The sequence below is a fragment of the Mauremys reevesii genome, linkage group 1 (genome assembly GCF_016161935.1).
Source record: "Mauremys reevesii isolate NIE-2019 linkage group 1, ASM1616193v1, whole genome shotgun sequence".
Lineage (NCBI taxonomy): Eukaryota > Metazoa > Chordata > Testudines > Geoemydidae > Mauremys > Mauremys reevesii.
Window position 1 is genome coordinate 331,251,678 of NC_052623.1, and position 27,122 is coordinate 331,278,799.

Consider the following 27,122-nt stretch of genomic DNA (forward strand, 5'->3'; position numbering starts at 1 on the left):
AATCCCCAACTAAATCATTTTACTAAGGGCTCTAATATCAATGCCCAATTGATGTAGTTCTTTAGCAATCATGGCTGTTTTCCAAAGTTCACAGTCTTCCAATTCAAGTTCAGTTAACAGAATGTGAATATTATATTAGAGGTTGTGATTCCTATGTTTAGGATTGGTTACTCTTATCTCGTACTTGCAGGATAATGTACTCATATCACATGATGAAATACTTTCCAGTCCATTAGGAATGAAGGAGGATGTTAAACAACATGTATTAGTGATAAATATTATTAAATCAGTGGGCCATCATAACTTGGACCCAAGAGTCCTAAAAGAGTTGGCTGGGGAAATCCCTGGTCTGCTGTTTTTAATATTTATAAATCTTGAAATACTGAGGAAATTCCAAAAGACTGGAAGTATGCTAATGTTTTGCCACTATTCAAAAAAGACATATAGGGTTAGCAGGGTAAATATAGGTTGGTTATCTTGACATCAATTTCAGGCAAAATAATAAAAAAGGCTGATATAGGATTAAATTGATAAAGACTTAAAGAACAGGAATATAACGAATGTCCGTCAACGTGGTTTTATTGAAAAGAGATCTTGTCAAACAAATGATTTCATTCTTTGGTGAGAAAACAAGTTTGGCTGACAAAACTAACTGCATAGATGTAGCATAATTAGAATTTTGTAAGGTGCTTGATTTAGTGCCGCATGATATTCTGATTTTAAAAATAGCAGCATACAATAAATCATACATTAAATTAATTCAGAATAGACCTCTCAAAAAGTAGTTATCAATGGAGAATCATCATTGAATAGTTGTGTTCTGCAGGAATCGATGCCAGGCCCAGTGCTGCTGTTCAACATTTTCATGAATGATCAGGAAGTATATTTATAAAATCACTGCCGATAAAACATACAGATGACATACAGCTTGATAAACAATGATGAGGACTGGGTAGTCATACAGAGCAATCTGGATTGCTTGGTAAGGTGGGCCCCATCCAACAAAATGTATTTGAATACAGCCCAATGCCTAGTTGTATATGTAGGAGCCAGTGCTGGTACTAGCCCCTTGGGGGCCCTAAGTGGGAATATTTTTGTCCCTCCCCAAACACCACACACTAATAATTAATAGGGGGCCCTCTTGAGCTGCTCAGGGCCCTAAGCAATTGTTTAGTCTGCTTATGCCTAGCGCCAGATCTGCTAGGAGCAATGAACGCAGGCCGTCCCCACAGAATGGGGGACTATATCTTGGAAAGCAGTGACTCTGAAAGCCTTAAGGGGCCACAGGGGACAAGCAACTCAACATGTACTTGCGCTGGGATGCAGTGACAAAAAGGGCTAATGCAGTCCTTGGATGTATAAACAGGGAAGTAGCGAGTAGGATCAGGGAGGTGATTACCTCTGTGTTTGGCATGGTGAGCCTGATACTGGGATATTGTGACCTGTTCTGGGTTCTGCGTGTTAAAAAAGATGTTGAAGAACTGGCGAGGGTGAGGAAAAGTGACACAAAAATTACTCAGGAGCAAGAGAAAATGCCTTACAGCTGGGTTCGGCAACCTTCAGCATGTGGCCCATCAAGGTAATCTGCTGGTGGGCTGTGAGACAGTTTTTTTACACTGACCGTCCGCAGGCATGGCCCCCCGCAGCTCCCAGTGGCCAAGGTTCGCTGTTCCCAGCCAATGGGAGCTGTGGAAGCAGCAGCCAGCACATCCCTGTGGTTGCCGACCCCTGCCTTACAGTGACAGATTTAAAGACCTCAATCTGTTTCGCTCATCCAAAAGATGATTGAGAGGTGACTTGATTACAGTGTATAAGTACCTTCATAAGGGAAAAATCCTGGGTACAAAAGGGCTCTTTAATCTAGTGGAGAAAGGCATAACAAGGCCAAATTGCTGGAAGCTGAAGCCAGACAATTAGAACCAAGGCACACATTTTAAACAGTGAGGGTGACTCCCCACTAGAGTAACTACCAGGGAAGTGGTGAAATCCAGATATTCATTATCCAAAACCAAGTTATTAGGGTTAATACGGGGGTAGGAAGAAATGTAATGATTTGTGACATACAGGAGATCAGACTAGATGACCTAATGTTCCCTTCTGGTCTTAAACTATGACTCTACAATATAAACCTTCTTATTTTTATCAGATACACGGCTGCACATATCACGATGGATCCTGAAAACAAAATTGCACCTGGGCTGACAACTAGTATTTTACATTTCAGCTCTGTGAGTCAGAAATCTCTGAAAATTGGGGATTAGAAGAGAAATGCCAGATGACTTGTCTTTCTGTCTAGGCATTTGGAGCATCATCAATGCAGCAAGAATTTTTTTTTATGTACAGTTCCATTTTACCTGGTAAGTGTAAGTATTTCCTGTGAAATATGCTGATGGCCAAAAAGAGTTTTAAGATACTGGAAAAAACATGTATATAGCTTTGGTTCGCTGCTTTCCTGGATGTAGCTAATGGCAGAAGAACTCCCTTTGTTGCCTGGCAGACCATGACACCATTTGGAAATGCCTGATGAAATTACAGTATAAGTAATTAAGCTGTTGCAGGCTCTTAGACTTCCCCACTATCCTACAACCTAATACGGGCTGTGATATAGGTGCTGGGAACCTTCTCTTGCCTTAATTTAAGGCCTCTCATCCGTACTCATTCTCCTTGGTCTCTGCTGCTTTGTGACACCGGAATTGCTATTTTGCCAGGAGATCTTCTTCTCCTAGAGAAACCATGTCTCTGTGTGTTCCTGATTCTCCGCTTGATGCCCACTCCTTCAGTATCTCTTGCTTCCTCCCTCTGACATCCATCAGGGTTTTGTTCTCAATTGTCTTTTCTCCTTGTACCCTCATTTTCTTGGCAACCTAATCCAATCCCAGAGTTTCATCTACCATCATCACTCTGAAGGTTTGCAAATTAACTCTCCATCCCAGCTTTTCCCCTGCTGTTTGAGCCTGGGCTGTATTGCCTTCTCCTCCTTTGATCTTCCTGGATTCCTTGCACCCTTCTGCCCCTTTCTTTTTTGCCATCTTCAATGGGACACAAGCATATGCCTAAAGGCTTTGTTAAATAGGGGTGGGCTTCAACATGTGGTTAAGTGCTTGGCTGAATTGAGGCCCTAATGCCCGTTTCTCTACCCCTCCCATATATGAGCTGGTGCCTTTTATGATGCCATCCCCATACCTGGTACAGCCTCTTTCTTCCTCCGTCATGCACCCTCTCACTTCACTTTCAGTTTGCTCTCTAGCACAACCTCCACTCTCGTGTTATCTACTCCTGTAATTGGGCCCGAACAGTCAGAGCTGTGTGTACGCACTGCAGATTGTAATCTCTTCAGCGCATGTGGTATTCCTACATACATGAGCTATTCACACTCATGGCACTATCCAAAGATTAATACACCGAATATGGATTTGTGGGATTTTTCCTCTTTCCCTTCTTTTTTATGTTGTCATTAAATATGTGTAGCCCATCTCTCTGTGGCTATCCCATAACTATCTTCTTGCTACAGGATTGCACACAGAACTGGTGAGGTATTAGCTACAATATGGATTTCTGTCCCCTGTTACACAACATGTTGTTGTTTTGGATTTATGTGCCTCTAATTTGACTACAGAATAAAAGTTCTTCAAATGCTTGCATACCTCCATTACACTGTAGCTGTGTGTGCATCTCATGCGCCAATGCCATGGAGGTTTCCCTAGTGGTACCTGCAGGGGCAGCCCCTCCTGCTCCCTGGCTTCCTCCTGCTCCCAAAGGGGTGGAGCCACCTCGACCATCCTTCCATTCTTTCTTACCTCTGTGGTTGGCAGTTGGACTGTTTCTGGGCTTTACAGACTCATTTGTATGTGAACGAAGTTGCCAGTAGTTACTTTGTTATCTAGTGGTACTTGTTGTTCGTCCACTGGACAACCTATGATCTGTAGTACATTTTTTCTTCTCTTTTTATTTTATAGTTCTCAGATCCTGCGGTCTCAAGGCTTTGTCGGGTACCTGGAGAACCTATGCCAAGGTCCCCTGGTTTTGAACTCTGCTTTGGCTGTCATAAGCCAGTGCCTGTTAGTGACCCGTATTCTCACGGCTTGGGTGAGGGGCATGTTAGACGGTCTGCTGCAGTTTCAAATCCAGAATGAGGAAGCAGGGAGAAGAGCACCTCAGATATATCTTCATGCTCTTTGCCTGGTGTTGGAACCCCCCCGGTCAGCAAAAGGGAGCTCATCAACCATTCCTTCTGGAGGTGCTCCCTTGGCCTTGCCAGCAGACACAGACCACAGGACATCCCCTTTACCAGGGTCATCCTCTTCAAAGCATAAGAGCTCAGACCATTCCCATCCTCTGAAGCACAAGACAAGAACAACAAAGCCCTCGGTATAGGACTCCTCTTCAGCAGAAGCCCACTCCGGTACTTTGGCTCTCTGCTCCCTGGTACCAGCTCACAATGGCACTCAACACCGTTCTGCCTGCTTCTCACCCTGGGACCATCGAGGCCAACTACTACATCGGTGATGGCCATAGAGCCGTCATTGCTGCTTACAGAAGAGCAGCCACTCATGTTGGTGCTGACAATAACAGAGGCCTACATGGCTTGAGAGACTTATTGTGCCTATTGGTACTGCCATTGCTGCTGACTCAGGGAAAAGACCCTCTACTCACATCATTGCATGTGCTGCAGGCACTCCCGTCAGGGTCTGTTGCGGCCCCCATCAGTCTCGGGTATTGTACCACACTCATCGGCCTGTTTGGTGATGATGTCTAGGACTCTACACCCAGCTCAACCTCACTGCGTGGCACAAATAGCTAGGAAGCCTTCGATGCTGCCGCAGTCTTGACATCAATCCAGATTCCAGGCTCTGAGGACGCCGCTTGGTACTGTATCATCTGGCCCATAGTACTCTTACTCTTTTTTAAAGTCTGAAGATGGTTTCCAGGTTTCCCACTTCAGAAAGTCCAGGACCCCCTCCGGAACCCATTCCCCTCTCCCATTGAAGATGCTCTGTCAATTCCAGATCCAGGGATTGGGAAGCCTGGTCTAGGCACAACTGCCCTCTGGCACCTCATCAGTCTCCTCACTGGCCATATTGGATGCCTACAGCATCAAGGCTGACACCTCCACTTCCTCACAGAAGCAGATCACCAGGAAAGAAAGCTTCCCCAGATGGTATCGAGACCAGAAATGGTCAGCAATAAACAGCCTCCACAGAGATTTGCTGAACCTTCCCCATTCTGCCTTGGACCAACAGCCTACCTCAGCAGTGTAAGATCAGCCTTACTGAATATCATCCTCATCGCTGGATGAGGCTTTCATGCTGGAAGCTTCCTTCCTGGTACTGAATGACTACAACTCTACCAAGAGCTCCTGAAAAGGATGGCTACATCTGAGGGTATTTGAATGGAGTTGGTGGAGGAGAATCCTCACAAGGTAATACTTCCTATAAATGAGGATCCATAAATATAAATAAATACGTCCCATCAAGTCACTGGGGCAACCCCCCTTTCATCTGTTCCACCCGTGGTTAAGTGCATGGAGTGCAAATTAGGTTCTATCCCAGAAGCTTGAGCAATTTTATTCACACTCTGCAGCGGGCTCACTGTTAGTGGCCATGGTGAATAAAAGGAACTGTCAAGGTCAAGTTGAGTTTACCTTCCAAGAAAAGGTAGCAAAAAAGCTAGATCTCTTTGGGAGAAAGAATTATTCGCTTGCAGGGTTGCAGCTCCACATTGCCAACCACTCACTTCGCCCAGCGGGACTATACAAATTGGGCAGCAATGTCTCAGTTCAAGGATAAATTGCCTGAAAGTGATAAGGAACAGTTCCAGCCTCTCGTGGTAAAAGGTCATCTGGTTTCTCATTCAGCTCTGTAGGCTTCCTTGTATGCAGCCAATTCTGCAGCGAGAGCCATGGCAACGGCAGTAACTATGTGCCATTCCTCATGGTTGCAGTCATCAGGGGTCCTTGCAAAAGTACTACAGATGATTGAAGACCTTCCTTTGTCAAGCTATGCTTTATTTTCCTCCCAGACTGAAGAGGCTTTACACACATTAAAAGACTGGAGAGCAGGCTTAAATTCCTAGGCTTATACACACTGGATTCAAAGAGGACAAAATATCAGCCTCGATTCCAGATGAGACAGCAGTTCTAGCCCTACAGACTGCCTGATTGTTCTAGTGCAAAGATGTCAAAGAAGGAGGCCTTTCTGTTCTACCTCCTCAGTTACTTCATCGAGGCAACCACAAACCTGTAAGCAGCCTGTTTGACCCCTCTGTTAAGGACAGAATGCCTAGCAACTCTGATCTTACCAGCTCTCTCCCTGGATTTGGAAACAGGTTATTCCATTTCCTAAAAGCATGACATGCCATCAACTGAGTGCTTTGCATGGTGGGATCAGGATATACCTTACTGTTTATTTCTATCCCCGTGTCTCAGCCCCTGTTCAAGGACCCATCTTACGAAACTGTGCACAGTCAAGAAGTGAAGATTCTACGTTCTTTTGAGCTAAAAAGGAAGTGCCTCCTCAACAGAGAGGCAACATTTTTACTCCCAATGTTTCCTAATACCCAAAGCCAGAAGGGTTCAAACCCACTGTAGACTTTCAGAATTTAAACAGATAAATGTTAACTTTCCACATGGTTTCCCATGCGTCTATTATTTTCTCTCTAGATCAGGGAGATTGCCCTCAATGTACAGGATGTCTACTTCCATGTGACAATTCACCCTGGCCACAGGAAGTTCGTAATGCTCATGGAAGGAGGAGATTACTCTACCAGTCCACCATTCTACCCTTCAAACTATCATCAGTACTGACTGTTTTTCCCAAGTGCATGGTGGCAGCCCATCTCCACCAGAGGGACATCCTTACCTGGATGTATCCTTACCTGGATTATTGGTTGGTACAAGGTCACTCCAGTCATCAGATAGAGGCCATAATCCAGCTGACTCAGCAGCTTGGGCCTGAAAATAAACAAAGAAAAGTCAATCTTGTGACCTTTTTAAAGAACAGAATTAACTGGTGTGGCTCTGGATTTGACCTTGGCCATACAGAACCTCTCTGTGTTGTTTAACATCAGCCACAAACCACAGTGGGGAACTGCCTCAGGCTTCTACGTTACATGGCTGCTTGTATATATATGACCCCTCATGTCAAGCTTCACCTAAGCAGCCATGTATACATGGATCAAATCAGTCTACTGCCCTCGGGTTCACCATCATTTTGGTATATATTAACAGGAGTGTTGTAAGCAAGAAACAAGAAGTAATTCTTCCATTCTATTCAGCACTGTTAAGGCATCAACTGGAGTACTGTGTCCTGTTCTGGGCACCACCCTTCAGGAAAGATGTGGACAAACTGGAGAAAGTCCAGAGAAGAGAAAAATAAAAATTATTAAAGGTCTAGAAAAGATTGTTTAGTCTGGAGAAGAGAAGACTGAGGGGGGGACATGATAATAGGTTTCAAGTATGTAAAAGGTTGTTACGAAGAGGATAAATTGTTCTCCTTAACAAGAAATACTGGGCTTAAATTGCAGCAAGGGAGATTTAGGTGAGACATTAGGAAAACCTTCTGTGACAAAGTTCCTCCTCTGCCTTGGTGGGTTCTGTGCTTTCTGGAGGATTTGCTGGCCTCAGAGGTTCATGGCAGTCCTCAGTTTGGCTCCTTTTGTTAGTGGCACAAACCTGCCGTTCACTCAGCTAACCTCATCACTGGCCAGCATGGGGAAAAGGAGGGAACAATCCTCTCAGTCTCTGCTGGCCCACCTAATGGGTCAGGGAACAGGCCAGAGACCTTCCCCTCTGGTGGGACCCACAGTCCACATCAACTCCTCTTATATCAAATAGGGAGTTGGGGGGAACCCAGGCCTGCCCTCTACTCCAGGTTCCAGCCCAGGGTCCTGTGGATTGCAGCTGTCTATAGTGCCTCCTGTAACAGCTGCATGACAGCTACAACTCCCTGGGCTACTTCCCCATGGCCTCCTCCAAACACCTTCTTTATCCTCACCACAGGACCTTCCTCCTGGTGTCTGATAACGCTTGTACTCCTTAGTCCTCCAGCAGCACACCCTCTCACTCTCAGCTGCTTGCACCTCTTGCTCCCAGCTCCTCGCACGCCCCTCACTGACTGCAGTGAGGTCCCTTTCAAACCAGGTGCCCTGATTAGCCTGCCTGTCTTAATGGATTCTAGCAGCTTTTTAATTGGCTCCAGGTGTCCTAATTAGCCTGCCTGCCTTAATTGGTTCCAGCAAGTTCCTGATTGTTCTGGCACCACCCCTATTACCTTACCCAGGGAAAAGGGACCTGCTTAATCTGTGGCTAATATATCTGCCTTCTATCACTCTCCTGTATCCACTGGCTCCCTTGACACCTTCAAGGAGCAGTGGGCACTGTCCGGGGTTCTCTGCTCAGTGTCCCCATCAGGTTCCCTTTGTTCAACCCTTTGACTGCACTCCTGTTTCTGTTATTTCATTAGTTGTCCCCTGAAATTACTTGGCTTCCAGGTCCTTAGGCTGAGGGGAGGTCCTTTAGCAGTGGGCGGGCTCTCCAGCCACCCACTTTCTGGATCCCAATAGGATCACTCTCCTGTAGCCATCTGGCCTGACCCTGTCACACTTCCTAACTGTAAGAGTAGTTAAACACTGGAAAAAATTACCTAGGGAGGTTGTGGAATCTCCAATATTGGCATTTTTAGATAAATACATATCAAGGATGAGCTAGATAATACTTAGTCCTGCCTCAGTGCAGGGGCCTGGACTAGATGATCTATTGAGGCTTCTTCCAGTCGTACATTTCTATAATTCTATCTGGACATATTATTATGCATACCAGACAGGGTGTTATCATCTCTGAATTGATGGATGAGTCAGGACAATGTGTGCGGGGGAAGTCCCCTTCTCTCTATTTCCCCCCTCATTGGTAATGTACGCTTCAATTATGGGTGGGGAGCCCATCTGAGTGATCTTCAGGCTCAAGGCTTGTGGGCCACCCATGAGGCCAGGTTACATATAAATGTTCTTGAGTAGCATGCAATATTCCAGGTGTGTCAACAGTTCAGAATGTCTTGGCAGACCACTACACCTGAGCAGATCCTTCACCCTAGACCACAAATGGCTTCTCAACACAACAGTTCTGGGATCAGCGTTTTGGATAGTAGAATTTCTGACAAAAGATTCATTAGCAACTCATTAGAACAGGAAATATCCCCAGTTCTGTTCAAGAGTAGGTCACAGTCCTGGGTCGATCACTGACACTTCTCTCTTTCCATGAGGCAAGGGCCCACCAGTGCCACTCATTCCAATAGCTATTGTCAAGCTGAAGCAAGTACGAGGCAGAATGTTTCTCATAGTTCCAGCCTGGTCAAGGCTGCTTTGGTACTCAAATCTGCACAGGCTATCCACCAGAGAACCTTTGCTCCAGTCACTAAACAAAGACTTGATAGCCTAATGTCATGGGTGAGTAGTGCACCCTAATCCTCAGGTGCTACACATCACAGTGTGGTTCATTAGTGGTTAAATACAGAAGAGGTGGGCTGTTCAGTGGCAGTTCAGAATGTCCTTCTTAATAGTAGGAAGCCTTCCATGACAGCTAATTACCTTAATAAATGGAAGTGTGTCTCCTTCTGGATGGCTAGCCACAATGTGGCTAATCCACAATTGAAAAGATTTTGGACTCTCTTTTATATCTCAGAGAATCAGGATTATGAGTCAGCTCCATTAAGGTGCTTCTGGCTGCAATTTCAGCCTTTCAACCCTGTATTTAAGGTAGGACTGTTTTCTCCAAACCCATGACAACCATATTTCTAAAAGGGCAGGTTGTTTCCACCTATCAGGGATCCAACTCCACCACAGGACTTCAATTTAGTGCTGTCAGCACTTATGGGTCCTCCATTCAAGCCCTTAGCCTCCTGCTCGTTATTATACCACTCAGTAAAAGTGGCCTTATTAGTGGCCATTGTCTCTGCTAGAAGAATGGGGAAACTGCATGTCCTGGTAATGGATGCCCCATACACTATATTCAGGACAATGTGAAGCTTAGGCTCCACCCCAAGTTTCTTTTCAAGTTGGTGTCTGATTTCCACTTAAATCAGTATATGGAGTTGCCTGTCTTTTTTCCAAGGTCACATGCTCATGAGGATGAACAAAAGCTGCACACTTTAGAGGTATGCCAAGCCATAGCTTTTTAGACCAAAGCTTTTTCTGGGTCTCTTCTCAGCTCTTCATAGCTTAGGCAGAACGAATGAGATGAGAGGTCATCCTATTACGACACAACCACTCTCTAAATGGATTACCAGTTGCACTGTCAAGTGCTATGCTGCCAAAAGTATCATGCCTCCCATGATGCTGTCAGTACATTCAACCCGAGCACTCTCAGCTTCCAAGGCATTTGTGAGCAAGGGTTCTACAGTCCCTCTTCCGATGAGGCCCCCTAGACCCACCTCCATTTATAAGGGCTTGGGAGTCACCTACATTGTAACAGGCACACGCAAGCACTCGAAGAATTAGCAGTCACTCACCTTCTCTTCACTGCTCATATCCTTTACAGGACCTACCTCCTTCCCCAACGCATCGGAGTCTATCATCAGGATCCCGGTGTGAAGGAACCGCAGGGGTGGCTATGCACCTTTATGCCCTTAAGGAAGCCAGGATACATGTGGGGCTCCCTCAGCATCAGAGCACAAGACCCTCCCACCCAGCACAATGGACATGTGCAGCACATCTTGAAGAACAACAGTTATGAGAAGGTGAGTAACCATTTCTTATTGACCCTTTCAAAACACCCCATTTCTTGATTCGCTGTATTAATTCTATTAACACCCAGATGGGAAATGTTCTCGTTTGAAATCCAAAAATATGGTAATATCAGTAGCTGCTAATTGTGGCAGATGACTGCTGTGTGTAAAGAAGTGACTTACACCAACAGACTTCTATAGGTCCAGTCCTGCAGGCCTTCTGCATAAAACCGTCCCCTAGAGTTCAATGGGTTTTTTGGCCCCATAAGGTATATCTGACCATACCTCAGTTAACTTTCTTTAAAGGAGTATTTGAAAGCTGTTGAATATTAGCTCCAGCAGTGCTCCCATTTTACTATTGCACTGCATATGTGTGCTGGTCTGTACAAGGGATGAAGAGAGAATTCCTAAACTGAAGACCTTACAGATGCGAGTACAATACAGAACTCACACAGACGGCCTGTGGTCTTTAGAGAGAGACTGGGTCCTGGAATAAGTGGATCTTCAGGGACTTTGCAAGCAGCAGAGGAAGCCCATTTATAACTACTACACTGATCTCAGCATTGAGGAACAACATATGATAGAGAAATACACTGAAACAGAATAGCTCCTACACTATTTTATTCCATATACCTGATGTTTATTATTAATGTGCATAGCACCATAAATACCTGCAGGCTGATACTCACCCTGATACAAAGAACTGACAATGGTGCAGGTCTCCACATGGTGGTGAGCCTCACCTATAGGCAACGGAGGTTATGGTGTGAGGGGGACACAGGCACTCCCTGCTGCCTCTCTCCACCAGAGGCTCCCAATAGTGTGAGTTCCCTCCTACACCCCATTGCCAATAAGTGTCAACATCTCCCTCTCACCAAACATCACCTCCTCACTCCCCCTCCATGCTATCCCTCCTAACTTCCCATTAAACACTCTTCTGCTCCAGGCTCCCCTCAAGCCTGTGTCCCTTGACCTTTCCTGTTAGCTCCTCTCCCTAGCTCCTGCGTGTCCCGTGCCAGCTCCCAATCCTGCCTGTGGCTGCGCCCCCTTCAGCATAACCCTGAGGTTTAGAACCTCCCCCCCAAATACCTCCTTGCTGGGGTCCCCCCAGCTCCAGCTTCCTCACACCTGAACCTCCTTCGTGGGCTGGGGGAGAACAAGGAAGAGTTGTTGCTGGGGACAAGACGCTGCCCTCCACTGGACTCTCTCCAATTTGTCCAAATCCTTTTTGTAGTGGGAGGGGGGGCGGGGCAAAACTGGACACAATACTCCAGACGTGGCCTCAGCAGTGCTGAATAGAGGGGAATAATCACTTCCCTCAATCTACCGGCAATGCTCCTACTAAATGGATTTAGTTAACCCAGTGCAAATATCTGTTTGGGCACTTTCTACTGAAGCCAAATTGAATTAAGTCACTCTTAGGGTATGTCTACACTATGGAGACTATAGTGGCAGAGCTATGGCTCTGCAGCTATGGCAGCATTACCCACTGGTGTAGATGCAGCCTACAGTGCCGGAAGGGGTTTTTCTGTCAGAGTATGACCACCACGTCTTTGAGTGACAATAGCTAGGTCATGGAAACATTCTTCTGTTGACACAGATGCGTCTACACTGGGTGTTAGGTTGGCCTAACTCTCTGCTCCCTGCTCTGAAGAGCTCATCCTCCAAAACAAAGCTACATAGCTGCTACCCTTTGTTATCCTAAGTAACTGACATTTGAAGTCACCACAGTGTATACAATGACGATTAAATACGCCTTGCCTGCCATTTTCAAAGGTGCAAACAGTATCATAACTGGAGCCGAAGTTGTGGTTGTCAAGGACAAGTGAGCAGGTGCTGTTGTTCAAATAACTGTATGGCACTAGGAATGGAATTCTATGGGATTAATTTTACCCCATGCAGAGGGTCAGTCCAAGGCCTAGAAACCACTCACGTCCTCAGCTAGTACTTGTGTTGTTCCTCTGCACAGACGTGAATGTCACTCTTAGGATGCAAATCGGAGCTTGTTCAAGCACAGACATTATGTTTGAGGACCTAGAATGGATGAGGCAGCTGTAAAGATAAAGACATGAGGGAAACCCTGGCTTTACTGAAGTCAGTGGCAAAATTATTCACTTCAGTGAGAGGCTTTCGCCCATGGTCCCTGCCCCAAAGAGTGTGCCCTCTAAATGTCATGTGACAGTAAGTGAGGGTCATAAGCAGCCATAAAGCAAAAGAGAAAAAAGGCGGGGGGTGGGGGGGAAAGAAATGAGCGAGCTAGAAGAGTGCCAGTAGTAAGCTCACATGGCTACCCAGGTAAAGCCTGACCCCATTTTGCTAAGATCAGATCAAACCTTTTTGCTTTAACTTACCTCTCTTACCAAGTGTAGCAACTTCTTGTTATTGTGGTACAAATTGTAACAGCATCAGACAACAGGCAGGGGCATGTCCGTGTCTCACAGGGAAATCGGAGCAAATGCAAATGCTGTCCTATGTGGCTGATTTGGGGTTAACCACAGCTCCGCAAAGCTTTGATGTTTATCATACTGAGCCTGGGCCCAGTACTGCTCCCATCGGTACACGTTTGCAGCAACTGGATTCTGTTTGAGCAAAGATGTGTCCATTGATTGACCTGGGGCGGAGTGGGATGGGAGGCAGCACAGAAGAGGATTATTTGACCGTCCATGTTCTGTCCTCTTTCACCTTCCACACAGCTGATGTACGCCTATCGTGACAGATGAGTCAGAAAGGCTAGTGTCAATCACTTTGACAAGAAACCTAATAAAGCGTAACCTGTCAGTGCAGCCAGATTATCCTCCCTTTGCTCACTCCTGGTGGTGAGCTCGGTCACACATAAAGGGGATTTGCTAAACAAATGCCATTATCTCTTCTCTGAGCCCTGTCGCTTTGGGGTATGTGCTCAGCATGTTGCATGTGAAAAGGCTGCAGCTTTGTCACAGCTGCGAAAGGCCTCCATGATGTCTGAACTTTTGTGCATGGGTAGAGGGACATAACAGTACGCAGCAAACCCAGATTCACTCAGCATCTTGAGGGTTTCTCATTTAAAGCCTGGCTTTCCCGGGAGGGTAAGTGAGCAGGAGCTCACAGTGGTAGGGATAGGGTGAATTGTCAAGATGGTGTGTGTGTGTGTATGGGTCCATCTCTGCATCCCAGGGCCTCATTGGCTCAGCATTTTGGGGACGTCGTAAGTAGGGCTCCATGACTGCGGCAGCGGCCAGTGTGGCTGACCCCAGGGCTGCCCAAGCAGCTGGCTCTGGGGCCAGCTGCTCAGGTGGCCTCAGGGACAGCCACACCAGCTGCTGCTCGGGCAGCGCCAGACAGCTGGCCTCATGGACTGCCTGAGCGGTGGCCGGTGCAGCTGGCTCTGGGGAACTGCCTGAGCAGCGGTCCTGGGGGGCGGCTGGAGCAGCAGCCACTGTTCGGCAGCCCCTGGCAGCAGTCCCAGGACAGTGTTGCCAGCTGCTTCCCTCCGCCCCCCGGAGCTGTGCTCCACCCCCCACTGTCCCCCTCCTGCGCAGCAGTCCCAGAGGCAGCCAGAGCAGCTGCTGCTTGGCAGCCCCCGGCAGTTAGTGCCGCTGGCTCCACTCCCCCAAGCAGTGCCCCCCCACCCGATTTAGTCAGGGGTATTTATAGTATAAGTCATGGACAGGTCAAGGGCCGTGAATTTTTGTTTATTGCCCATGAGCTGTCCATGACTTTTACTAAAAACACCGGTGACTGAGCGTAGCCACAGTCAGAAAGCTGGTGTAAGCTGGCTTCAGAGGGCGCTGCAGGGCCCTGCTCCCTTTGTAGAGGTTGAGTCAGGGAAGCAGCGCTGAGGAGGCGGTGGCAGTTGTGCTCCCTGCCCAGCCTCCTGCACGGCAGCATGGCTGAGCCAGCAGCCACTGGGATGACAGGGTTAGCTGGTTGCTGTACTATTCATTACACCTCATCAGATAGCACTGAACAGTTTTAGCTGCAAATTATTTTTATTAAAATATGTACTCTGTGACGCTGGGCAGTTTTGGCTACACGTTTGTGACTTCTGTGCCCTCCCCGGTCCCCATAATCAGACAAAGTCTTTGAGTATAAATTGCCCTCCTAAACCATTAGACTTTGTCAAAAGCTAAGCAGAGCTAGGCCTGGCCTATACTTGGATGGGAGACACATTAAAATAATCCAGACACGGAAGGCAGCGGTATTAGTGCTGCAGTAGGTGGCACTCTTTCCTTGCAATCAGTAGTAAAGCAATGCCACAGAATGATGTAAAGGAGGCATGGTGCTGGAGTTCCTTAATTCAGATGACACATAATGCATTGACCACTTGTAGCCTTAAAGAACCTAGGATACTTTCCACAAGGATAGATGGGTAAACCACGTTACCCATGTCATATTCGGTCTTGGATATTTACATTCTGCCTACCTCAGTGCCACCTGTAATTGTAAGTGAAGTTATCATCACTGCTCCTAAAAAAACACTTGTGTAGTGTTGCTGGCAAGGAATCATATACTGGTTGCTGCATTTTACTCAGGGAGGGCTGTGTTTCACGGCTGCCCTGTGCTCCTGAGTTCCATTATATGTTTTATTTCAAGCCTCCAGGAAGGAAAGTGGACCAGTCAATTTTTAAGTGAGTGCTACCACCATCATTAGAAAAACTCCCTATTTTTGAGATATCTATATAATAATAATGAGCTGAGTGAAACCTTGTTCTGCTTTGGAAAGCCCTGTTGAGATTGGTAGGTGTGAATTCATCCGTCAATTAATATAGCTGTAAACATATGCCCACCTAAGACAAAAAGGGTGTGTGGACCTGCCCAGGAGCTTTTGGGCTGAGTATTGTTTTGAGAAGGAGTGGGGGTGAGTCTGAGAGAGCACATAGATACTGACATAGCAGACAAAGAGAGAGAGAGCGGCAAAGGAAAAGGCAAGAAAAAAACAAGCAGGAGCCTGTAAGCACAATGTGACCCAGGAAAAAGCTAGAGTGAGTGCTTTTGGGCCTAGTGTTGGCTAAAGGGGGGTCTGGTAAGCTAAGAAACGGCCTCTTTTGGTCTTGGTGAATTCTGCATTCAGAAACACAGAACGTTGTACATTCCTTGTAAATAAACAAGACTGCATCAAAGAAATACCTATCACCAATTTCTATTCCCAGCTGTAACACGCCCAGGGCCTAAACTTTGGCTAGCCATTTGGGTCAAAAGGGGGAACAATAAGATTCCAGGGACTCTGAAGCCTAAAATGTCTATTGAGTCAGTGTGAAGTGATGGAACCTGTTGCAAGCATCGTTGAGAGCTATTTTTGTTTAGAATATTACCAGGTTCAACCATCAGTGGGATTCATGGTTTATTACCATCCAGTTTTTAAGTTCTCAGCCACTTTTGGCTTTTTTTTTTTTTTTTAAACACACACTTTATGAATGACACTTGTGTGTCATCTTGGGCTTTCAGCTACTAATGTTATTTAACAGCAGAGCAATCAAATAGATTAAGAAATATTTTATATCATCTAGGCTAATATTTATATCTCATTTCTAGTTCATCTCACTAGATGATTTGTTTTTCCAGCTATAAAAAGTTACCTAAATACTAGTACAAATAAAACTTAGTTAATTACACAATCTTTCTATCTCACCTTTTATTTTGCTCATTTACAAGTCTGGCAATAACAATTCTCTGAAGATATTTATTTTTTATGTAAAGCCGTTAGAACATAAAACAATCATTTAACTTTACATCACTGAAATTTCATAAAATGTACAACAATTTCATACATTATAGGCTTGTTCGGCTGCAAAAGGAAACAGCACATGTTCAACAGGCTGGTGAATAACATATTCACATTAGTTTTGCCAAAACTCATTTCTTAAGTACTACATACTGTAACATGCATTCAGGGATTAGTGTATGCCCACCAGCTTCACATGTGTACGTGTTATTAATAAGCACATAAATATAACTAAATTTAGTCTCTAATAACATTTTATTTCAAGTATTCTAAATCTGACTTCATTAGATAAATATGAAGTTAAAGATTCTGACAGAGTCTAAATGAGTAGTTGCTGTATATATAGGCCCTGATTCCTGGCTGGAGCCCGATCCAGCACAGCACGTAAACACGTGCTTAATTTCAAGACTAATTCCACTGACTTCTGGGACTACAAGTGCTTAAAACTGAGCATGTGATTGTGTTCTGCTGGACTGAGACTGGCATAAACTGCAGAAGGTCTGCTAAAGCATGAAACCCCACTATTTGATACCAGCTCAGGATCTGCCCCACAAGGCTAAGCCTTTGTTCAGAAAAAACGATGGTTACGTTTTCAATCCTTTCTTAATTTCACTGAATGTTTAAAGAAATGAGATACGTTTGCTTGTATTTTAAGGCCTTCACAAACTTTATTTGTATTTTTAAGTATATGGACATTACTAATCTGTGCTACCCCTTGTTAGTCATATAAATATGATAAAATGTCAAACTAACTTTTGAAAAGTAAAATCCAAATAAAAAGTGTACAGTTTAACAGAATCATATTTAGAGCTTTATAATTACACATGCCAAATCACTCAACTGTAACATACTGTACATCTATTACATAAAAAAGTAAGGATTTACAGAAACTCTGGATTCGTCAGGCCTGATTCTAGTCTAACTTACACACTGGTGTGACTCAGGAGTAACTCCACTGAAGTCAACTGTTGAGAAACTCGTGTAAGTGAGATTAGAAATGGGCCTTCAGTTAACACAAACAGATTGTGTGGCTAAAATATTTTCCTCTACAGTACTTTGGAACACAATTAACACTTTGTTACAAAACACCACAGTGATGACTATTGGCACATAAAAAACTCCTCTATGTGAAAACATACACAAAATACGCAAGAACTGCCATTTTCTCCGACTTTTAAAATCTATATAGTTGCCTTTAGGGAGTCTGCCCTCCCAATAACCCAAACAACAATATTTCTTCAACAATGTTCACCTAGAAGAGTTTACTGGTCTGACATTTTTAACACTGCCACAACCTAAACCACTTCATGGATTATGCTTAACTGTACTGTACACAAGGCTTTGACGTTTTAGAGAAAACAACAAGTACTTTTGCACCAAAAAAAGTGACTTGTCTAAATCTGGAGAATAATTCAGAATCATTTTTATAGGCAGCAGCTACATGTAAGCTGTAAATGTTACCCGCAATAAAACACATGTTGCCATAAAGCACATATTGTGGATTATCTGCTTCTGGCCTGGTACACAAAGCTCTATTTTCTTCTAGCTGAAGAGGACTGGGATTTGGTCAGTTTCAATCTCTCAGGAAAAGTGCACAAATATCATTGCTTTTTTAAAGTGCTTAGCAGAACTTTGTTTTTTATACTAAAATATCTCTCTAAGGTGGAAGGCGACATCTCTCTTTTAACAACGTCCGGACAATAAAGCTTCTTTTTGTAAACTGCAGGTAAAGTTAAAAACAAAAAATCCTTGTTAAAATAATGTTCAAGGTGAGAAACAAAGACAGAGAATTATGATTCTGGTCCATCTTATCCCATTGCACATAGCTACGCCTGCACGCAGGGTCTGTTCCAAAGCCCGGAAAGTCAAAGGAAAGACTCCCATTAATGCAATGAGCTTTGGATCCCTATGGTCAAAACTTCTCTCCAGTGCCCAACCCAAGGAACTCAGGGGAGCAATGGGGAGCGCCAGAGGAAAGGGAGCTCCCTCTTCACAGATCTCCTCTACCCAAGCTCCAGCCCAGGGTTCCCACCTTCCTATGAGAAGCTGGGACTGGAGGACATGTGAAGCAATTGCATCCTTCTTCCAACTCACTCCTGCCAGGCCATCTAATTTCATGGGACACACCTGCTGTGATGTTAATGGGAGTAATCTGGGGAACTGGCTCCATGCCACACAAGGGCATTCTACAATTCTCTACCCTCCCACAGGGCAGAATTACAGCATTGCCCCTACCAGATGTCCATTCACACCTGCAAAGGAGGTGGCAGGATTTTCCCTTTTGGCACATTCACTTTGGTGAATAACTTTGCATGACCCCAACTCTCTGGTTAATGTATAATGAGGTAAGAAAAAGACAACTCCTTGTCCTCCTTGATGGGTGTCTCAACAGTAATGTTACTTTCAGAGTCTTTTAATATGACATCTTTGCTCTTTTTTCTCCAGCCCTAACTCTTATACAAGAAAGACACTGCCACTTCCGTTTTATACAACAAGAAATTAGCACAACAACATTTATTTTAATGCCTCTTCCCTTATTACAAGGTTTGGACTTGCTATCACTACAACTCACAAGATAAAAATTATCTACTGTGTATGCACAGCAACTAAATTTCGTTACTAAATGATCTCTAAATGATTCCTAAAGGGCTTAGTCCATTTTAATGATTATCTTCAAATGCAATTAAAAAAAAACAAAAAAGACAAAAAAACCCACAATTTGACCAGCAATTTGACGAGGGGCAGAAACAACTTGCAAATTACATTAAAGAAGCTTTAGAATGCTACAGATTAACAAATTAATTTTTAATAAAATTTAAAAAAATAAAATATGCATCTGGACTAACATCTCCTATACCTATTATCAAACCTACATGATCTGAAGCATCAGAGATACTTACATTTTGGGGAATTTCATATGTAACTTGTGCCAATTTAGCCAAAATTATACCACCAATCCTACTTTAACTTTCCTGATGCCCTGAATTAAACATGTAGTACTTGTGAAGAAATAATTTCACATCTTCTGCAGAAAGCTTTTAATAAAAATGATATTGTGCTTAGAGATACTATTTATGTTCTTTTATAAATTAAAATCCTGTCATAAGAAATTATTTAGCTACATTGTATTTATAACCTTTTATCTGGAATGTTAGTAAGTCTACCCACACTAGCAAAATCTCTTAGAAAGTAAAATATGCACAAATATTAAAACCTGTTGCAAAATAGAAATATTTGTTTAGTTTTCTTCATACATTATAAATGTTAACGGATTCTAAAAATAAAATCCCAATTATGTAAGGTTCATTCAAGTATTCAGTTGATCTTATTTTTATTATAAATAATGCTTGGTATTATGTCTAATACTTATAAGAGATGGAATATTATCTTTGTATAAAGCAATAGTAAAAGGAAGACTTAAATCCAACTCCATGGGGCGGGGAGGAAGGGGGGGAGAGAAGGTGATAGAAAAGCAGCCAGTAGGTTTTGTGCCCTCATTACTCAGCTGCATTCACAGCTGAAATGCATTGTGTTTTTAGTCTCTATGCCTAGAGAGTAGGGAAATGTCATGCATGACTTTAGAAAATTGTCTACAATAAGATAAAAGTTGTAAGTGTCAGAAATATAGCAGAGTACTGTGCACAGCGGAATGTAGTTTATGAGAACACCCAAGAAACACTGTTGACAAAGGATAATGGTCTTCTTTTGCTCAAAAGCCCCAGCATTTGCAGAAAAACAAGTCACTGATCTTGGGACAATTCCTATTACAGTCACTTTACTTCAATTATGCCAAATGAGTGACAGCGGTGCAGTAATTTTGTCTAATCATAGATGTTGGTGCAGTGGAGTGACAGTTGATCACTAAAGCTGTTAGTGTTCAGCTGCATTTCAAGTGGCTTAAGCCCCAGTCCAGCAAAAGCACTTAAATCAATGGGACTAATCACATGCTAAAAGTTAAGCACATGCTTAAGTGCATTGCTGGGTCAGGGCCTTAGGAGAGGTAAGTGCTAAAGTCTGTCCCTATTCAGGACAGCATTTAAACGTGTGCTTACATGCGGTCCTGAATAGGGATTCTTTTCTGAAGCATGGCCTTGGAGAATAGACTTTTGGGGGTCAGGCAGAAGCCAGTTTACCCATAAACGTATTTAAGACTAAGTTGTGCCTTCAGTGAAGGCTATAAACTGGCAACAGTGTGCCTAATAGAGTGTACATTTGAATGTGTACATGCTGCAACATTTTCAACATCTCATACTTGAGAGCAGAGATCTGAGGCCTGGGTGCCTGGCCCTCTAACTGACCAGGTGCATATTCAGAGTCCAATCATGCCAAAACTCAGTGACTGTGACATATTTAAAAGCCCTCTGTTTGTCATGCTTATTTCCTCCTTTTCCAAATTACAGAGGGATGTTTTAAAACATTTGCTTTTTAAACATTTCTTTTCATTAACAGTTTTATAAAGTTAAAAAGACAGTCACACTCAACTCTGACAAAACATACAATTCAAAGAAAACTCAAGGAGTTAGAAAAGCCCCTGTATAAAATTATATAGAGCAATATAAATCAGATCTAGCAAAGAGTTACAATACAAACTTACCACCCATGTGTGACCCACTAAAAATAATTAGGCAACAAATAACATTCAGAGAGCAAACCCACATTCAAAATATGTCTCTCAATCCATGAAAAGGCCTCCAGACCTATATCTATAAAACCCAACAATCTCATATATTTTCATCAAAACTGTACATCATAAAAAGAAAGGGAGGAAATGGTATATGTGAAAAGGGATTTTTCCTTCATTGTGAATTTCAAGGGTATGACTTCAAGCTTCCAATTTTTTTTTAAAACTTATTTCTCTGAAGGATTAACTGGGTAAGGGGTGGAGAGGGAGGAAAATATCATGATATTTTAATGCAGCCTTGTAAGATTCTACTTGCCAATGCAAGTAATTTTTTTGGCAGGTGAATAAAATACCATTAATTTTTTCATTACCATGGTGAATGTGGGTGAGCAGCTTTTTGTGCCTGACACAGTGAATTTTCCTGACAATTTTGCAATGCTTCATAAGACAATTAATATGAGTAAATATCAGCATTTGAATACTGCTAATTTTCTTTTCAGATCCAAAGACACTGTTTGAGTAAAGGGAGGAGAGACCTGCTAGAAATTATTTACTTTGCACATAAGACATAAATTGAAAGTGACATGTATATTAATGAGCAAAGGGGCAGTGATTGCTGTGAACTTATCAACATAAGATCTTATCCCTATTTTTTCTTTCTTTTTTTTAAACTGATGATATTTGTGTTCAAAACTGGACATGTACCCGAATGCTCAGATGCACAAACGGGAATGAAAAATCACTTTTTTCCAGTTAACTTAGGCCTTTAAGTGGCACTTATCAATATGTGTCAGTTTATTTGTCCAGGCAATAACGTTTAATTACACCTTACTGTGAGCTTAAGGTCATTCTTTGGCAATTTAGGTCACAAATACCAACTACTGATCGTAATATATGGTCAAAGATCAATATCTGGATAGAGTAATATAACCGACATCCACTGTGACACTAGAGTTGAAACACGGAGCAATTTAGTACAGACCTTTGAATATCAACACAAAGAAACAAGAGGGGAATCCTATTAGGAGACACATCTCTCCCATAAAGACAGAAGATATTTGTATTTTCAAACTGTGTGATAATTTCTACAGCATCCTGTGGATTTCTCATTCTGCTTATTTCATATTCAGGCTGCTGTAGCAAAAACACCAAATACATAGGGCTAAAGTCACAAAGGGATTTAGGCACCTAACTGCCACTTTGGGTACCTAAATCCCAGGATCAGGCACCACTGGGATTCACAAAAACCCTGCTCAGTTGCTGCCAAACCCTGTAAGTTCCTAAAATTTTGCATTAAAAGTTCCCCTTGGTGCTGATATTGTGCCACTCAGTACATGCATTATGGCTCCCCTGTAGGTGTCTGGATGCCTAAGCCCCAGTGCAATGCACAAACCAGGGAAAGATAGGAATTCATCCGCCTAACTCGCTGCGGGGCCCAATCTTAGATGCATGCTCACAGGAGGAGGATGCAGAGGGGGACCTCACTCAACTTTTATCCCAGTGGTAGGGTACTCATCGGGGATGTGGGAGTGCCCTGTTTCAAGTCGCCCGTCCACCTGAGACAGAGAAGGATCTCAAATAGGGATCTGCCACCTCTCAGGTGAGTGCCCTAACTCCTGGTGTATCTCTAAGAGAGGGCTTGCAGCTGAGAATCCCAAGGAGAAGGAGATGCCTCCCTCCAGCCTGGATTTACGTGCCAGACTCTCAGAGAGAGACAGGGCTTAGGACACCTTCCCCCCTCCTCCCGGCATCTCCCATTGGCTAGAGGAATCCGCCTAGTGCGCTGGCTTTGGTGAATCCCATTCATAAGTGCCTATATCCCGCCAGTCATTGTAGAGGAAGCCTGAATGCTTAACTCCCATTTTGTGAATCCCAGTGATTTTTTAGGTGCCTAGAAGTTAAAGTTCTTTTGTGAACCCAGCCCCTGTTCCCAGGTTTATTCTACTTTTGCTGATTAGTTATTACATTATTTTAACTTTTGTCAGCAAAGAAAGATAAGGCTATACAGTATGGTACATCGTATGCATTTCATTTGGTAAAATGCACAGATACCTGTATTGCACACCATTGGTAAATTCATACAGTCGAAGCATTAGATCCCCTTTGGAAACCATTACTTTCCATGATCGGGCAAACAGTATTACGTTTCATTTTCTCCCAAATGAAGTATTTTAGTACACGAAGGCATTTGTAACTAGGCAGTAGAAAGGAGAACCAGACCAGAAGCAGGGCAGTGAGGTCACCAAGAGCTGCTCTTCCCCCAGAAGGCTTTTAAATGATTAATACATCAGCAGCTGAAAATTATTCCACATCAGAAGCATCATTGTCAGACAGATGATAATTACTTCCCTTCACCCGAATATATTCAATATACCTCCCTTCATCAGAATCTGAAATACCACATGTACATAGCCTGTTTTCAAACAAAGATTCAATTTCCTCTAGTTTTTTCCCTTTAGTCTCAGGAAGGCAGCCGTAGATGAAAATGAGTCCCATACCAGCAAACCCTGCATAGAGGAAGAATGCCCCTGCAATACAAAACAACACACATGCTAGGTTACAGAACTCTATCCCCCCTGTCTTTCCCCCATCTCACACAGATCAAAAGAAACAACAGAGTTAGGAGGCTACAGAAATCAAAGAAGCTTGTGAAATATGAACTGCAGCATTACAATAAAGGAGTACATGTCTGTGGACATGAGAAAAAACTGCTTTTTTACATCACTTTATAATAAATCAAATTAGTAAGGAGCAATACTCCATTTGGTTTTAGCATAACATGGAAACTCATACAGATCCTTTTAACTTCCCATCAGTTAAAATAAATAGCAATAATGTTACTGGAGGTCTGCAGTGAAGAGACACATGAAAGGGAAGGTTTGGCTATCCCCCTGATTCAGTGGGCCCTGAGGTGACCCAAAAAACAGAGAAACATCAACAAAAACAGCCAAAAGGATTACGAAGATTAAACCAGGCTCTTGAATTTATCCTATACCTAATTATTATTTACAATGCCTGTATGACCACATTACTAGACATGTGAATCCTATCACCAAGGTCTGTGATGGTAATGACATGAAGGAGAATTTCAGATACTACTATGTGATAAAAAATGGCAAATGCTACTCTTTTAAATGAGCTCCACAGTATTACACTAAACAGAAGGTTTCCTTTATTTTCCTCATTTTAAATTATTTGTCTACATTCCCTTCTTAAAGAATGAAACTTACTAAACTAGTAAAAGTGGCGAAGAGTTCCGTGGCACCTTATAGACTAACAAATGTATTGGAGCATGAGCTTTCATGGGTGAATACCCACTTCATCAGATGCAGTTACTAAACTAGTGTAATCAAGAGCTTTGCAGCTAAAATGGAATACCACAAAACAGTTAGTATAGCATCTAAACTGTAGTAAATCTATGTGGCATGTAAGACAATACAAATGTTAATACTGCAGATTAAGACACAAACAACATCTTACCATAGTATGTAAGGTATTCTGCTGTATGCAAAAATGTCAGTGACACCAGAACATTGAAAATCCAGTTTACGCCAGATGAACATGCATTTCCTGTACTTCTAGCCCAAAGTGGATGAATTTCAGAATTTACTGTCCAGGGCATAGGTCCCATTCCTGAGAATTTAAAAAATGATCAATTTTAGTATAACAATCAGCTTGAACAGTAAGAGAAGCTTCAAATGGTCTGACCATTAAGAACTTCAAATGTTTGCTATTGACTGAAAGCTATGTGCTAAAACAAGTATGTGTTTACCAGGTGCGAAGAAAACCAAGTATAAAATAAGGCCCAGAAGTGTTGTCCAAGAGTATGGAGTAGGGCAGAAATTGTATGCCCAAAATAATTCTTCTCTTTTGAATCTGGTTTCATTCGAACACCTGAAAAATAACCATATAAAATGATCATTAGACAATCATGTTCAGGGAAATTAGCAGCATTTCAATACAAATGTGATGTCTGGAATGTCTTAATGAAAAAAACAGCAGCAGCAAATACATTTTCAAAATTTTTAATGTCAGATCAAGCAAATATAAAGTTAGAAAACAGAATTGTTCCTTACTTTATTAAAGATATTTTGAGCCAAATGCTGCATTCAGATATATGCCTATTTCAAAGCTATTCAAAGACATTTTGTGTTTGACATTGTGGCCCAAGGAATAGTAACCAGAGGCTCTGCACTTAAATAGTGTATTCATGTTCTTGGGGCTCAATCCTACAATTCTTCAGATGAATAGTCTTTGCTACACATGAGTAGTCCCACCAAAACCAATTCACATAAACATTACCCATCTGAGTAAGAGGTGCAGCATCAAGCCCATGAGTGGATGTGCTGCAACAGTAGTGTATTCATGGCAGAAGTGTAGGATGCTGAACTTTTAACTCAAAGTTTTTACAATGGAATCTTTGGACATAACCAGTAAGGCATTGGCCTGTGCCAAAACCAGGAAAAACATGTTTATATAACAGGGGGGAAAAAGCTCTTTTCTTCTAAAGACTACACCAACGTCATCTATGTATAGTACTACATGACCTAAACTGTATGTAAGGAGAAAGTATTTGAATTGCTGGAGAAGAAGTATGCCTCTCCATCTCCATCTCTCCCACTCCGCATGCTTTTAGAAATTGTGCATTTCCAGCAATAATGTGTCCAAAATAGAGCTTATGATCCATGCATATAAAAGCACATCAAAATGTAATGTCAAAATAGTTTAGTATCAGTGAACTAGTTTAGTATTTTAGTTTGTATAGATTTAAAGGACCACCACCAAATTGACTATTTTTTAAAAAAAAATCCACTTCCTGATAGAGCACTCTTTAAATAGTATGTTTTGATTTATTACAATTCATTAATTATTTTTCATAAGGATTTTCCTGTTTGTTTATAAGGATCTTTTCAGCAAGTCAGAAATTAACTGACTATACAATGGCCAATTGTGCTGTGAAATGCATAAATAAATAAACTTGAAGGAAACATTTTCTTCTCCCTTCCCCCAATAGCTTTTTAATTATAATAACCTTAGCTGTCACTGTTGACTACCATAGTACACATTTTCAGTCAGAAATGTGATTTTTAAGATGACAGTGTCTCTACAGTATAGACACGTTACTTATTTGATGACGAAAAAGTATAAAGAACTGAAAATCTGTGTGGGTTAAAAATTTCAGATACAGCTGCACACCCATGCATCTGATGTGTCATACAGCATGAAAAACACGATGCATTGGTGTAAATGGGCAATAAGGAGCGAGGACGAAGAGCAGAAATTACCATTTGGAACGTATTGTTGGGCCTGTCATTATTACAGTTGGTTCCCAAAAAACTCCAGAAGAAAAACTGTCACACCTTGGTACGCTGCTGGTTTGTGAAATGCGACCGAGTGCTGAGAACCAGCAGCTGAAGCAGCACATAGCTATTAAGTGACTCCTTTCATCTCCTAACACTGATGTACCCGTGGAACCATAATTCGCTCTCTGTACAATAAAGGGCACGTTTAGTAACCCTGTCTCATTCAGTTTCTGCTGGTTTGTTTCTGGCCTTCAGGTGACAAACATATGGCTAACCAAGGCCAGTTAAGTACCCCCACAAAAGATGACTATCAATTTGCCAGGCAGAAAGAATAAACAGATCTTTAGCAACTGCTGCTACATGGATATCCAGAAGCAGCTGGCAATCTAACAAGACCCCAGGTTGCAAACCTGATTAAGACTGAGGGATCAAGGAAACTGCTATAATCTTTGTAATTTCTTCTGGTTGGCTCTCCCAACTGTTAAACATTACACCAGGTCTTGTCTTATATTTTGTTTGTGGCTTAGTTCAATGTTATTTTGTACACTGAAATAGCTAGAAAAACAACATCCCCTACCTTTTTTTTGGCAAACTTTTACACTATAAACAGTTTCATGCATTCCTCACTGATGGGTAAAGGTTCAATTTGATTCAGGCAATGTACAGTGTGTGATATTCATGCAAGATTGTGAATTGCACTGGAAGACTATCCTTGTGTGTAAGTTGGTGGTTCTTTAAATGCCGAGCAAATGATTTTTGATATATTTAATATCCTACCACCT

At 42.7% G+C, this 27,122-nt stretch overlaps 1 protein-coding gene across 3 annotated transcripts in view; it reads right to left on the reverse strand.

Annotated features, from left to right (window-relative positions):
* Positions 1–581: 581 nt before the first annotated feature.
* SLC2A13 (solute carrier family 2 member 13) overlaps positions 582–27,122 on the reverse strand; it is a 339,270-nt gene continuing 312,729 nt past the window's right edge. Inside the window, exons 8-11 of one of the 3 annotated variants that reach the window (XR_005591534.1) lie at positions 24,810–24,931; positions 24,518–24,670; positions 6,874–6,949; positions 582–897 (exon numbers count right to left, since the gene is read on the reverse strand). Coding sequence is in view for 2 of the 3 variants with exons in the window: in XM_039516175.1 (XP_039372109.1) it covers positions 23,339–23,565; positions 24,518–24,670; positions 24,810–24,931 (502 nt within the window). In the remaining variant the exon portion in view is untranslated. Of the gene's footprint in view, positions 898–6,873; positions 6,950–16,324; positions 23,566–24,517; positions 24,671–24,809; positions 24,932–27,122 lie in introns of those variants that run through there. The other 2 variants (XM_039516186.1, XM_039516175.1) reach the window with 2 other exon arrangements.